General features: G+C 40.0%; 1 protein-coding gene across 3 annotated transcripts in view; it reads left to right on the forward strand.

Annotated features, from left to right (window-relative positions):
• Positions 1 to 14,535, forward strand: part of LOC149253542 (diacylglycerol kinase 7-like) — a 410,992-nt gene that overhangs the window by 167,757 nt on the left and 228,700 nt on the right. For all 3 annotated transcript variants that reach the window (XR_016267102.1, XM_089459953.1, XM_089459952.1), the window contains exon 6: positions 7,833 to 7,908. Coding sequence is in view for 2 of the 3 variants with exons in the window: in XM_089459953.1 (XP_089316079.1) it covers positions 7,833 to 7,908 (76 nt within the window). In the remaining variant the exon portion in view is untranslated. The remainder of the gene's footprint in view (positions 1 to 7,832; positions 7,909 to 14,535) is intronic.

Raw genomic sequence — 14,535 nt, forward strand, 5'->3', positions numbered from 1 at the left:
CCACAATGGAGTTTGGTCTTGTTTAGTTTTTTGAGGGTCATGTTCACCCTCCTCCAGCTCCTCCTCATCGGGGTTTTCACCCATTTGACTTTCTCCGGCTTCTTCATCCCCGTCTTCAGTTTGAGGCTGGCCCCTCCGTTTCCTACTCTCCAGCACCATAATAACCATAAAAGGGACCAGGAAGAGGAAAATGCCAAGAAATATAGCCAGGTCCATGGTGTTTGATGTTTTTAGGGTTTTGATTCTTGAATCTGCAAATTAATTTAATTTATTGGGATTAATTAATTTAATTTATTAATTTAATTTAAATACATGATTTTTAAACTCAATAAGCTAAATTAAATTAACTAAATTACTACCTAACCAGCTAAACTAACTAAATTACTAAGTTACTTACCTCTGCAGGCTTGCTCCTCGCTCCTTGGCACTTGCTCCTCGCTCCTCAGCACTTGCTCCTCGCTCCTTTGCTCTTGCTCCAGCTCCAAACTCAAGCTCAATGAAGTAACAATGAATATTTTTTTGGCCCATTGGCCTTTTAAAACCATTTTTTTTTTTTTAAATTTAATTTTTTTTGGGTCCGCGGAATTTTTTTCCGCCGACCCGCTCCCGGCCCCGCGCGAATCGCTCCCAGAGCGATTTTTAATGCCCGGGAGCGATCGCTCCCCGATCGCTCCCGGGCGTTAAAAATCGCTCCGGGAGCGCCGGAGCGATCGCTCCCTAAGTCGATTCCGAACAGACGAGGGAGCATACATTTTTTTGAGGGAGCGCGCTCCCGAAAATCACTCCTTTTCGGGAGCGATTTTGGGAGCGCGCTCCCGCCCGGAGCGCCATTCGTGAGCTGGTTCGAGGGGGGTGGGGGCGCTCCCCCGCAACATAGTCCCATTCTTTAGAAGGACCAGTGTTGTATTCTGGACCCCTACGAGATGCAAGGCGAAGGTTGGAGTGCACATAAACAAGATCCTCTGCGCTCTGTGAGCCCAACCTATTGCGCTTCACAGAATGAATAAAACCATAAGTGCTCCAATTCCTTTTTGCTGATGAAGAGCTTGCCACTTGTGAAAGAATACGAATGGCAAGGTTTTGCAAATGTACATCATTTGCTCCATGACAAATCCACCACCTAACTGGATTCATGGTGCTTCTCTCCTCCAAAGCTGATATATGTGCATAATCATCTATTCCTGCAGCAAAACTGGAAAATTCCTCCTTTACCTCCCTGTGTAGATGAAAAGGAAACATTCTTATAAGGGCTTTTTTCACCCCATTAGCCACCTCTCTATCCTTATGGGGTGCCTTCCTCTTCCCATTGCTTTGAGCAATAAGCTCCTCATCATAAAATTTGGGGTTCAAAGCATGTGCTAAAGTGTGGAATGGAGTATTGAAATTGTTCCACCTATCAACAATGATTTTCTTGATCAAACCAGCAAAATGATCATCAACAAACAAAAGTTGTGGAGACTCTTGCGAAATGATTTCCATAGTTTTCTCAACCATGGAATCCATGCCATCATATACCTCTCCCAAGAAAGGTTGGTCAGTGTCAGCACTCCGGAGAAGCTCAAATGCAAGGGTTGTGAACTTTAGCAAGAAATCTACCTTGCTCCACCAATCCTCATCAAGGCACAATCTATGCACCATAGATCCCCGCTCTGAATCTGCTTGTCTCCACTCAATCCAAAGTTGACTCACCACCATAGAAACTAATGCCTGCTTAACCTCAACAAGGCGGCGCAACATCACGAAAGTTTGAGGCATATCTTGTCTCAGCAACTTTTAACAACTCCAATTTGGAGTACTCTCGAAATATGGCCTGAGACTGGTGGTGGTTGGTGATGAATTTGATAATCTCCCTTGCTTCCCCTGTGAGTTCCTTTATCCAGGAAACTTTGTTGTCGATCTCCTCTAAGATCAGATTCAGATTATGGACAATGCATGGTGTCCAAAAGATGTGGTCTTACCTCCCCTCAATAATTAAACCTGCAGCTTTGCAAACTGGTGCATTATCCGTGATAACTTGCACCACCCTGTTAGGCCCTATTTGTTCAATAGCTTTTATAATAACATCAGCAATGAACTGTGCATCCTTCACCTCTCCTGAGCAGTTTTCTGCCTTGATAAACATTGCTCCTTTGGGGGAAGTGGCAATGATATTTATCAATGGTCCGCGCCTTATATTTGTCCAACCATATGAGACTATGGTAACCCCAGAGCTACTCCAGGAAGAACGAATTGGAGCTAAAATTTCCTCCAGAAGGTCCTTCTCATTTTTGAGAAGCTGGGTTCTGACTTTCTCATAGTTGGGCCCCTTGTACCTTTGAGGAGCTTTGTTAACTGCCCTTATCATATCTTGCCAGTAAGGAGAGCGAACAACATTGAATGGGATACCACATGCATAAATGCACCTAGCCACTCTGGAATCAGTTTCTTCTCTTGCTTGCACATTCACCAATCTAGCAATTCTGCTATCCTGAACTGAAGGGGATGCCCCTGGGTCTCTGGTATTTTTGGGTGCTGGTTGTTCATGTTGTTGAGTGTGACTGGCTCTCCTCTTTCTTGCTTCAGCTACAATCCTTGGCTCAATGTTAGATGGAGTTTGAGTAAGGTCATCATGCCTTCTCTTAGTACCATCCGCCTCATCTTGCTCTCTTTGATATGCCCTCCTTGCCAATGGATTTGCTGTTTTTGTGCAACCTGAAACCCCTTGTCCTCCTCCATGCAATAGATGTGCCTTCACTCTTGGGTAGGATCCCTTGTACGTATTATTGCAAAGATTGCATCGCCATTCCCATGAGCCGCAACCTCCACATTTTTGAAGCTTCGTCACATGCCTCCAAAGAGGATAATATTCAGCCCTTGGGTTGGCCCTAGGGCTTGAACTTGCAGCTGCACTTTGGCTGGAAGCCATTGCTGCAAAAATAAATTAAAAAAACAAATCTGTAAATAAAAAACGTTTTTCATATTTTTGGCTGCATAAACCCTAGAAAAATTGAAGAAATAGTAAGAAAAAACTAACAAAATGAATGTGGCTTACCCAAATTAATTTTTTGTAGCTGAAACTACCCTAAAATGACAGAAAAGAGGAGAAATATGGCTGTAGCTGAGCCAAATCTGCTGCAAAAATAAATTTAAAAAACAAATCTATAAATAAAAAACGTTTTTCATATTTTTGGCAGCATAAACCCTAGAAAAAGTGAAGAAATAGTAGGAAAAAAATGACAAAATGAATGTTGCTTACCCAAATTAATTTTCTGTAGCTGTAGCTACCCCAAAATGCCAGAAAAGAGAAGAGAAATATGGCTGTAGCTGAGCCAAATCTGCTGCTGAAATCTCTTTCTCTTGCTGCTGAAATCTCTTTCTCCTGCTGCTGAAATCTACTTTGCTCACTGCTCAAAACACCCTAGCTGAAACAACTGCCAGTCTCCAAGAGAAACGACTTGCTGAATAGTGTGATGAGAGAATGAGACAAACTTCTCTTTTATAAGTTTAAACAGGCTTCTAGAACTCACTAGATAACCCTAAAAAAATTAAAAAACAAATTAAAAAAAAATTTAAAAAAAACACAAGTTATTTGGGAAACGTGGGCTGTACGGCCGTGAAACGCGTTTCCGGCCGTACTGGCCACGTTTCCATTTCGGGAAACATGGCCAGTACGGCCGGAAACGCGTTTCACGGCCGTACCAAACGCGTTTCCGCGTTTCGTCCCAGTTTCTGTACGGAAACGGGCCTGCCCCCCGGGTGAAGTGTATAGTCTCCAGAGGCCCTTCAACAGCACAACTTCTTCCATAAGTCGTCGAATTTGCTACCAAAAGCCCTCTAAATTGTGCACAGCCCCAAAATCCTCTTCCAAGGTGGACAAGTGTACTCCAAGAAGCATGTCCAGTCATACAAGTGGGCAGGTAAGGTGCCAAAGTGGACTGTCTAGCCTTTGAGGGAGTGGCAAATGCAAGAGTCACACCGCCTCCTCTTCCTCCACAAATTCTGTGTGTACAACTTCAAATATGGCCAAAGAGAAGCCCAAAGTGTGCTTCAAAAATGACAAATATCCTTCACCAACTCTCCAAGAAACACCCCCAAGTACTTTCCTTTTCCATATAATGTGGTCACACTGATTCAAAACAACTATCCATCCATCAAAACTGGAGCAAAACCCTCCAAAATTGGCCTCCTCAAAAAGCAAAACCTCCCCCGAGTTGACACTACCGCATCAAATGATACAGTGCTTCCTTAAGTCACCAATCAACACCATTACATGGGTTAACCTTGCATGTAAAATCATACTTATACAGGTTGGATCACACAGGTTCCTCTTATTTCTCATAAGCTTCATACAGGTCAGCTCCAGTTAAGGCCAGCGTGTCACACATATAAATACATCTTGCCAACAGAAAATACACTTTCTTTATGCAAAATTGCTCTGAAATTTTGGCCTAGCCTGTTTGTATGCCATTACAGGTCTGAGGTACTGCAGGGTATCTCCTAATGCCCTATGTCTGAGGTAGGTCTGCTCTGTACTTGGGTTGATGTAGCAGGCAGTCTGTTTTCTCATGCTGATGGTGCACAGTCATATATAAACGTCTACGAATATGGGAGCCCTCTTACGAAGCAATAATCCTGTCCACTCTGTCTAGGGTACTATTCACAGGTCTGATGTAGGCTTACCAGTTTTTTCAAATATAGATTACGACTGAGCAAATATACACCATTAAACTGCAGGTTCAGATGATAGGTCGGGGGTGTTGTGAAGCTGCCTTTGCACCATGAAAACATATCTGAAAACTCATATTACAGTCTGCTGTGCATTATTCTAGCCGGGTACACTATCCTGTTTTGAGAATGTTTGATTTCCTCTTCAGGTCCATAACTTTTTTGCACTTCTCTAGATCTCTGATATCTTCAAAATTCCTTCAAATATCTCCAAATAGAATCGAATCAGCAACCATTCATCAACGGCGATTTGTTTAGTTTGAATCCTCATCCTGTACATCCTTCACATGAGTAGACCCAGGAATGGGATTTTATCTTTTTTCCGTTGGGCCTGAAGGTCTTTGCCCTACAAACCAGGTACAGTATCCTGTTTTGAGAATGCTTGATTTCCTCTTCGGGTCCATACCTTTTTTGCACTTCTCTAGATCTCTGATATCTTCAAAATTGCTTCAAATATCACCAAGTAGAATCAAATCAGCAACCATTCATCAACAGCGATTTGGTTAGTTTGAACCCTCATCCTGTACATCCTTCACATAAGTAGACTCATGAATGGGATTTTATCTTGGTTCCATTGGGCCTGAAGGTCTTTGCCCTACAACGATGCTTATATCCTTTGGTGGTTCAAGTTTACCTTTAGGGTTTTAGTGTTTAAATTTTTATTGACTGCTTCAATTTTTTTTTGTTTTTATGGGGGGGTGTGGGTTTAAGTGGGACCATGCACTGCCCCAGTATAGAGAACTGACTAGTTCAAGCAAAAGTGGTTGGTTTTGTTTGGAACTAGCCATTTTTGGTTTAGTGGTACGATGTGGATTGGAAATGGATTGAAACTAATTTGATTGGTCAGTTTGACTGATTTCTATCCATTTTGATAACCATGGTGCATGGTTAGCGAAGCTTTGTTAAGGGTTCTTCTCTTGGTTGATGGAGTTAAGCTCAATGGCTCTTTTTATGGGGTTATGGATAGGGCCCAAGAAGTTGCCCGATCTTATCACTTGGGCAATTGTACCCTCAGATATGAAAAATATATAATGATTTTGAATTTTAGTGATGATTAGTGGATTGGGGTGCCTGATCATCCAGTTCATTTAGCAGAACTTGTCCTTAACCCCGCCTTTGCTTACTCATGTAATTTTGATTTAGATTTAAAGGTTATGGAAGGGTTCCTTCGTCTCTTTAGAGGATGTCACATGATTAGGAACTCGCAGAATGTTTAATCACAACATGGAGATGTATTGGAATGTGAATTGGTTATTCGGATTTGACGTTGTTGTGTAAGAAAGGAAGGTTTTAGTGCCAGGTAAACCATTAGAAGTTATTTTATTTATGTGTTTTATTTGAAAATTGAATTATGTGTTGTTTGTTTCCTATTTGTTATTGTAATGGAATGTCATATATATATATATATCAATGTTCCATAGAGTGTTTGGGACGGGGAAACATGAGAGTGCGGATATGCACAAGGGGGACATATATAAACAACCCCAAAATTTAGGGAAATTTCAGCGAAACGGGGGGACGTCAGAGTCACAAAAATTGTAAAATTATTAGAAATTTAATTAAAAAAATTAACATCCCAACAATATGTCAATAACTAAATATAGTAAATAGTAGATCTGAATAATTATGAAATGTACATCTAAATATGATCATCATTTCGTATTAGACTATTATGGATCAGAATTATCTTTTGACATTTATGCAATCATCAATGTAAATCCAAAATTAAATTACTGAAGTGAATCCATCATTTGACATTATGCAATGTTCCATCTAAATTCATCATTTGGCAATGGACATTAATATTATGCAGGTTACATCTAAATTAAATTCATCTTTTGACAATTGAAATTACACAATGCACATCGAAAAGTAAATTCATCATAGGACAATGACATTATTCTGAAGTCTAAAATAGCCATAGAATACTAAACTAAAATTAAACATAGAAAGCAGTGAAATACTAGTAAATTTCTCAAAAAGTACTAAATAATTACTAAAAGAGGCAAGGACTCAATCATCAATTTCTAGGGTAAAATGTTCAAACTAGAACAATGAAAAACATCTAAAATAAATGAACATCATGATCAAATAACTAATAAGCATCAAGGAGTGTGCTGATGCTCTAATGATTGGTCCTCTACATCCATCTGCTGCATGGACGCATATTTAAATTTCTATTTTTATTTATTTATTTATGTTTTTAATTGTTATTAGCGAAAAAATTTGGGGGGACATTTAGGCGTCCCCCTTGCATCCCCCATCCTCCCATCCCCCCCACAAGAGAGACGTGTTTTGTCACCAAAAAAATGTCCCCCCAGATTTTTCTCGAGTTTCCCCAAAAAAGGGGACGTGGGGAAATGTTTCTCCGTCCTGAGAGCGTGGGGGAGCAAGGAAGCATGGCCCCCACCCTGGGGGATGTGTCCCCGTGGAACACACACACACACACAGATATATATATATATATATATATATATATATATCAGATGTTATTTTGTATTTGTTATCCTGTTTTGAGTCCTTGGTTGGACAACTATCAAGATTCTTTATCAAATTTGACGTATCATTTGAAATGCATTGCTAAATGATATATATGAATGTTTTCTCCATATTAATTTGCCATTGTGCATTTTTGGTGTTGTTGTTGGTTTACATTTTCAGAAAATTGGAAAACGAAAACGAATATATTTTGTATTTTTCAATGCTTGTTGTGGTTTGCTTATTTTTCTGATGTACAACCCTTTTCGCTTTTTATCTAGTAACTATTTTTCATCAATGATTGAAAGATGCATGGCTGCTGAAATTTTAGCATAGATAAACTCTTTTTTGTTGTATTGTCTATTTTGTAATACCATCCGAAACAAAGATATGAAAGCATCTTCTAGGACAATTAGAGAGGACTTCCCTTCTAATTTGAAATAATTTTTGTACAAAATAGATAAATGTTCATATGTGAAAGTCTTTAGATTTGAGAATGGCATAAAATTTTGTAGGTGGTCTAACTGGCTCTTGTTATCTTGTAGTTTCTTTGAACACGAATTATACACTTGTAGTATCTTAAATTATCTATTTGATGATGATTTACTATTCTTACTAATGTGAGGGCATATATTATATTTTTTGACCAGGATGGGGAATTAGACCACAAATCACATGGCAATGTTTCTTCTTTTGATGGTGTATTTTATAACTACTTCAGCATAGGTATGCCATGCATCCAATCTTGAAATCATAAATACATTTTGTTGTCTTCTAATAAAAATATACTATTGATACAGAGTAATGGTTCTTTTGTACATTGCATTCTATGTGTTGAACAATCTCACTTGTGGTTTGTTCATTCTATAACTCTTGCAACCTTTTCGTGAGATTTTGTAGTTCAAGATTTTATACATGTTTGTCTTTGACAACTCATTTTCATTCTCCTTATATTTTTGAGTCTTCCAAATGGCAAATTCCGATTAGTGAGATGAGTATACTTTTCCAAAAGGGAACCATATATTTCCTAACCACTGAAATAAGCTTGATTGATTTCTTGTATTGCAAAAAACTTAATGTCACAAGATACACCATTCAATTTGATTGGTTATTTGCATAACGTTTGGCCAAATATTTAGCTAGGCGATTTTGCTTGAGTTTTAGAGGGCCACTAGAGGGGAGCTACAACATTGTATATTTTGTAAGTACCAAGAAGTTAAGTATAATATAGGTTTTAAACTTAGAAACAAGGTTCGTGGATAAGGCTCATGTGCCTAATTTTGCATGTTAGACACATGAATGCAAGTCTTGTTGTATGCTAAGAAGTGGGGTTTGTGGGATATGGCTTGTGTGTCTGATTTTTCGTGTCAAACACATGGATGTAACTATTGCATGTTTGACATATGTTTTGTCCTAGACATGTGTTCCAACATATGTCAGACAATTATGCCTTGTTACCCATTCATATACGAGGTTAACCCTAGGACAGAAATTTTCTCTTAGGATGCAATTTTCTAGACAACAACGTCATGTGATCCTTCGATAGTAGCTCTTCTTAGATGCATATCACCCACTCATTGGTCAACACATCTCCTTGATTAGATTTCTCACAAGATGAAGGTAGGTCAACGAGCACGAGGTACATTAGCCATTGTTTCATATGCAGTGATTACATTTAATACTTCATTGTTTCATATGAAGTGCTTACATTTAATACTTCTAACATGTAAGCAAGGATCCTGGGTTGAAATTAGATAATGGATTATGATGCTTGGAAGTTATACTTGTTGCCTCATTTCACCTTGGTGATCATCTTTTCCTTCTAGTAATGTACAAACTCGTTGGAGCTTTTATTTCACTATTGAAGAGGGGCACAAATTGGAGGCATTGATTGATGTAGCATGTCCACGCCCCTTAATACTTGCCATTTATCCTTGATCCCTTGTCATTTCTTTTGTTTGATTGTCATTAGTCATTTTTAATGGTTTCTTGTTTGTCTCATTTAATGAGAAGATGGGTTTGGAAAATGCATAGGGGTTGATGTTGTGAAAATTCCTAGACTCGAAGGAACCCTTACTACAGCAAATCTGAATCTACTTCACCTACTTGATTTTATAAATTACATTCATCAAGTTATTCTTTTGAATACTGAAGCAAATTACTTCTGCAGCCTACACTAATTAAATTTTTGATCTCATGAAACAAAAAACAGAGCAAAGAACACGATACATAGGACACACTTATTTTTGGACACAATAGTCCCTGGAAAAACCCATTGCGGGAAAACCGGTGCAACAGTTCTGAGGGTTTTGTTATTATGCAAGAGAAATATCTGAAGACAAATCTAGGATGCTCATCTAGCAATCCTTTATAGAGAAAAAATATTGGCGGAAAATCTGAGTGAGTTTTACCTAACTTCACTCGACATAATTTTGGCTGATCCGGAACAACACTGGCTAACCTCGTCTATTTCTGCATCACCTCTTCTGCCCTCTACGTCAGGTTTCCCCCTGTTCCGGTAGTTCTAGCTGTTCCTGACAGTTTTGTCTTCTACCCTCTACGTCAGCTTTCCCGCCTGTTCTGGCAGTTCCCAGTAGTTCCGACTGTTCTTGGCAGTTCCGGTTTTTGTGTGACAGACAACTTTTCGGCTCTGCTGGCTCACTCCGCCTCTCTGTCTATATTCTCCGGAAAGTCCTTCTCCTAGATTCTCATTGCCCCTTTGCTTGCAGAATGTTCACTTAATTCAAAATCCTTAGCAAACCTTGCCGTAGGAATCGAGTTCTTGGTCAATTCGTTCTCTCCGTGTGTTTCCAAATGAACCCCAAGTCTCCATTTTATACTTTTCCTGTTGAGTCTTCAACGACCGAGGTTAAGTCTCTAATCAACGACTAAGATTAAAACATGACTTGATTCGCCTTCTAGATCATTCTCACCCATATTTTGATTAATACTGTTTAATATTTTAATTTTCGTATGTTTAGACTTAGGAACGCCATTAAAAATATTAATTATTTTAATAAAATACAATCCGGGTGGAATTTCACCAAATGGTTTCTTGGTTCTTTAGAACTCATGTGCCTTAGCCTCTCCACCAATTTTCAAGGCTAGAGCACTTCTAATGCTACCAAAAAATAACACTCCCTCTTAGCGAGGAAAGTGCTCTAGCAACAATGCCCAATTGCATGCTGCTCTGCTTCTGAAGCATCTCCTTTTCCACACTATTGTTGCCACCAACACTGTGTTTCTACTGCTACCCATGACACTGCCACTGCCACTGCTGCATCTGTACTACAACTCCCTCTCAAACGCTGCATCTTCTATGCTGCTAGCACTGCCACTGCTAACACTGCATTTGTACTGCAACTCAGTTGCTGAGAGAAGCAACTGAAAAACATCCAAAATTAGTTGAACTTAACTGTGTTCAACATAATACAATGAATGTTGGAATCTGACTGCTGCTGATTCTGACCCTCTGAATCTTCTGCGTTGCTGTTGACTCCTGCACTGTGCCAACTGCACTGCTGCCAACCTTGCTCTGCATTGATCAGTCTCTGGTCCCAAGCTACTGCATCTGTCCTCCAAACAATCCACTGCATCATCTGACACTAAGTCCATCTCGCTATTGCTGAATCTTGGGCTCCTGTAGCAAGGAATTGATCTAGAAGGTGTACTCCTCAAGGATCCTGCCCACATTTAGTCCTCCCAACTACAGATCAATATCGCCCCATCTCCCTCCTGGAGATGCGTGGACACTCATGGCATACTCTTCCTCGACAATCTTCGCGGCTACAACCTTAGGATCATCCTTCTCGTCCTTATCCTTTTGCTTCAAAGGACACTGAGAGGCAAATTGACCCAACTCGCCACATCTGAAACATTTCACCTTCAAATGTCCTCCTTCTGCTTCTGCTTCTGTTGTCCCTTTGATGCTAGAGCTGCGTTTTCCTCCTCCTCCTTCGTCTTTGAGCCACGCCCACTGCTGCCACTGAGTTTGACCTTCACTAGGTCCCTCCTTAACTCCTCCTGTTGCTCGCATCTCCTCCCATGAAGTTAGTTTTTCATCGCCCAATATGCTTTGGACGAAAACTAGCCATTCATCTGAGACTCCATTCAGGGCTATCCTCACCGTCGTGGTTAGCTGGGGAGTGGACCTCACTGCAGAAAGCTGGTCTCTAGTGTCTTGAAGACGTTGAAGATAGAGGTTCACCCCTTCTCTCTTTTGCATCAAAGTCCGCTGCAACTTCTACTCCAAATACATCTTCCGTTGTTTAGAAGAGCCTTTATATAGAGAAGACAAGGCTTCCTACATCTCTCGGGCTGTATCCTTGCTCTGCAAGTGTGAGACCACATGATCTCAAACTCCATCGAGAATCAACCTCTTTGCCTTCCCCTGCGCGACCTTGTATTTCTTCTTCTGATCGTTGTCACTAGGAACAACCACAACGCTTTTGACGTAGGCCTCGAGATCGTATTCCTAATTTCCTCTCGAACAACTAAGATTTTGGTCTTCCATATGACATAGTTGGAGGGTCTATCCAACTTGTCCTGATCTCTGAGCCCATGTGATGCCATCTCACCCAACTGTCGAACTGACTCCTCTAGTCATTGCTTAGCACAACTGCCCAGCAAGTGACAAATTCGATCTTTCTAGCGGAATGTTCTCTGAGGAGAAAATTCCCCTACTATGTGTCTTCGTTCTTTTCCAACGGATTTCTGCCCCGGCAGAAACTTCTCCTTTCTAGCACTGTGCTGAGGCTCTGCATCACTCCCTCTGCCTTTGTAAGCTTACGATTTAGAAATCGTACCTCTCTGTCGACTCACTCAGAGAGAGATTTCCTTGGATCAGCTTCCCGGTAAAGATTGCGCAATCCCTACAAGGGGATTCAAACCACTGCCAAGTGCAACTTTCGCCCTCACTGTTTAGCACTGGATTTGCTCTTCCTATTTCAAAATCAATGCTTCGATACTATGGGAAAATTCCTAGACTCGAAGAAACCCCTACTGCAACAAATCTGAATCTACTTCACCTACTTGATTTTATAAATTACATTCATCAAGTTATTCTTTTGAATACTGAAGCAAATTACTTCTGCAACCTACACTAATTAAATATTTGATCTCATGAAACAGAAAACAAAGCAAAGAACAAGATACATAGGACACACTTATTTTTGGACACAATAGTCCCTAGAAAAACCCAATGCGGGAAAACCGGTGCAGCAGTTCTAAGGGTTTTATTATTATGTAGGAGAAATATCTGAATACAAATCTAGAATGCTCATCTAGCAATCCTTTATAGAGAAAAAATACTAGCGGAAAATCTGAGTGAGTTTTACCTCACTTCACCCGGCAGAATTCTGGCTGATTCGACACATGATTGGCTAACCCCGACTATTTCTGCGTCACCTCTTCTGCCCTCTACGTCAACTTTCCCGGCTGTTCTGACAGTTCCCAGCAGTTCCGGCTGTTCTCTACAGTTCCGACTTCTGCCCTCTGCATCAACTTTCCTAGCTGTTTCGGCAGTTCCTGGCGGTTTTGGTTGTTCCTGACAGTTCCGGATTCTACCCTCTGCGTCATCTTTCCCAGCTGTTCTGCCAGTTCTCGACAGTTCCAGCTATTCCTGGCAGTTCCGGCTTCTGCGTGACAGGCAACTTTTTTGCTCTGCTGGCTTTCTCTGCCTCTCTGTTTGTATTCTCTGGAAGGTCCTTCTCCCGGATTCTCATTGCCCCTTTGCTACAAAATGATCACTTAATTCGAAATCCTTAGCAAATCCTGCCCTAGGAATCGAATTATTGATCAATTCGTTCTCTCCGTTTGTGTTTCCAAATGAACTCTAAGCCTCCATTTTATACTTTTCCTATTGAGTCTTCAACGACCTAGATTAAGTCTCTAATTAATGATTAAGATTAAAACATGGCTTGATCCTCCTTTTAGATCATTCTCACCCATGTTTTGATTAATACCCATTAATATTTTAATTTTCGAAAGTTTAGACTTAGGAACTCCATTAAAAATATTAATTATTTTAATAAAATAAAATCCGGTTCGAATTTGAACAAACAATTTCTGGGTTTTTTAGAACTCATGTGCCTTAGCCTCTCCACCAATTTTCAAGGCTAGAGCACTTCTGATGCTACCAAAAACTAACAGATGCAATTGCAAAAGAAAAGAATGTTTAAAACATTTGCCAATTCTTAAAATGCAAAAAAGTGGTAGGGGATGAATAATGATTAAAAACTAAGTAACTTGAACTTGACCCCCTCATGTGAGGGCATTGTCCTAGTCCCATGTATATCATGCCTATCAAAGTAAAAGGGACTTAAAGAAACATTTCAACCACTGAGTGATAAAATATCCATACAAAGGGGGTTTGAAATGAAATGAAAGCTTTCTAAGCAAGCGAACTAGAAGCAAAGAAAAAGGCTAAGTAAAGGGTAGAGAAAATAGTGCCGAGGAAAGGGTAGCTTAAGTAATGCAAGTGCTCTTTGCACAAAGGTGCTCATGGATGATGGTCTTGCATAATGCATGTATAAGACAATGACATGTCTTGTGAAGCACACCCCATATCACTTATCACTCACACCTATTGATTGAAGGGCCGACCTAGGAATTGTTCCTCCCCTTACGGTTGGGAGCATGTGATAGGGCATTTGATGATTCTCCCATACCTAATTTTGAGAACTTGTATAACATCAAAAGGTGGTGTGAAGTTTGAAGACGATACTTTATGTGATATATGGCTCTAACATTGAATATGGTCCACTTTTTGTGCTTCATTGACACTTGTGTACACACTAGAAGACCTTACTTGATTCTTTGGAGCTCTCATTTGATGACGAGGCATGGTCCTTTGGAGGACGTTAATGATACTTCACTCCTACCTCTTGGACATTGATGACATACCCTTCGTAGGGCCTTCTAGTATGCTATCTCTCTGACACTCCTTCGATGAAAGGCTCTAATCTCACTCACTTAAAATAAGGATACTATTAAGTGAATCACTACCTGTTACCTATGTGTTTCACTCCACTCTTTAGGCTGGGAAATTTGCCAAGGAAAGGGAGATTCCCTTAACTAGTCCCAAGTTTTATTGAAGAATGTAACTAGTGTTGGTCTTCATAATTGTACTTGAGTCATGATGTAATATATTTGTCAAAAGAAAGATTTTTTTTTTTTTATTCTTCTAGTGGTTTCTTGTTTAATGAATGAAAAATTGTTTATTAAGCATGAGTTTCATGCTTTATTATTTTATTTTTAGGTCAAAGTCTCCATTGTAGGCTTTTAGGATTTATGTCAAGGATCCTTTTCCATGTCATCATGTAAAAGACCCTTCTTGGGCTTTATCAATTAAGA

The sequence above is a fragment of the Pinus tabuliformis genome, chromosome 7 (assembly GCF_031772625.1).
Source record: "Pinus tabuliformis cultivar Carrire ecotype Pingquan chromosome 7, CPIR1, whole genome shotgun sequence".
In the NCBI taxonomy this organism is placed as follows: domain Eukaryota; kingdom Viridiplantae; phylum Streptophyta; class Pinopsida; order Pinales; family Pinaceae; genus Pinus; species Pinus tabuliformis.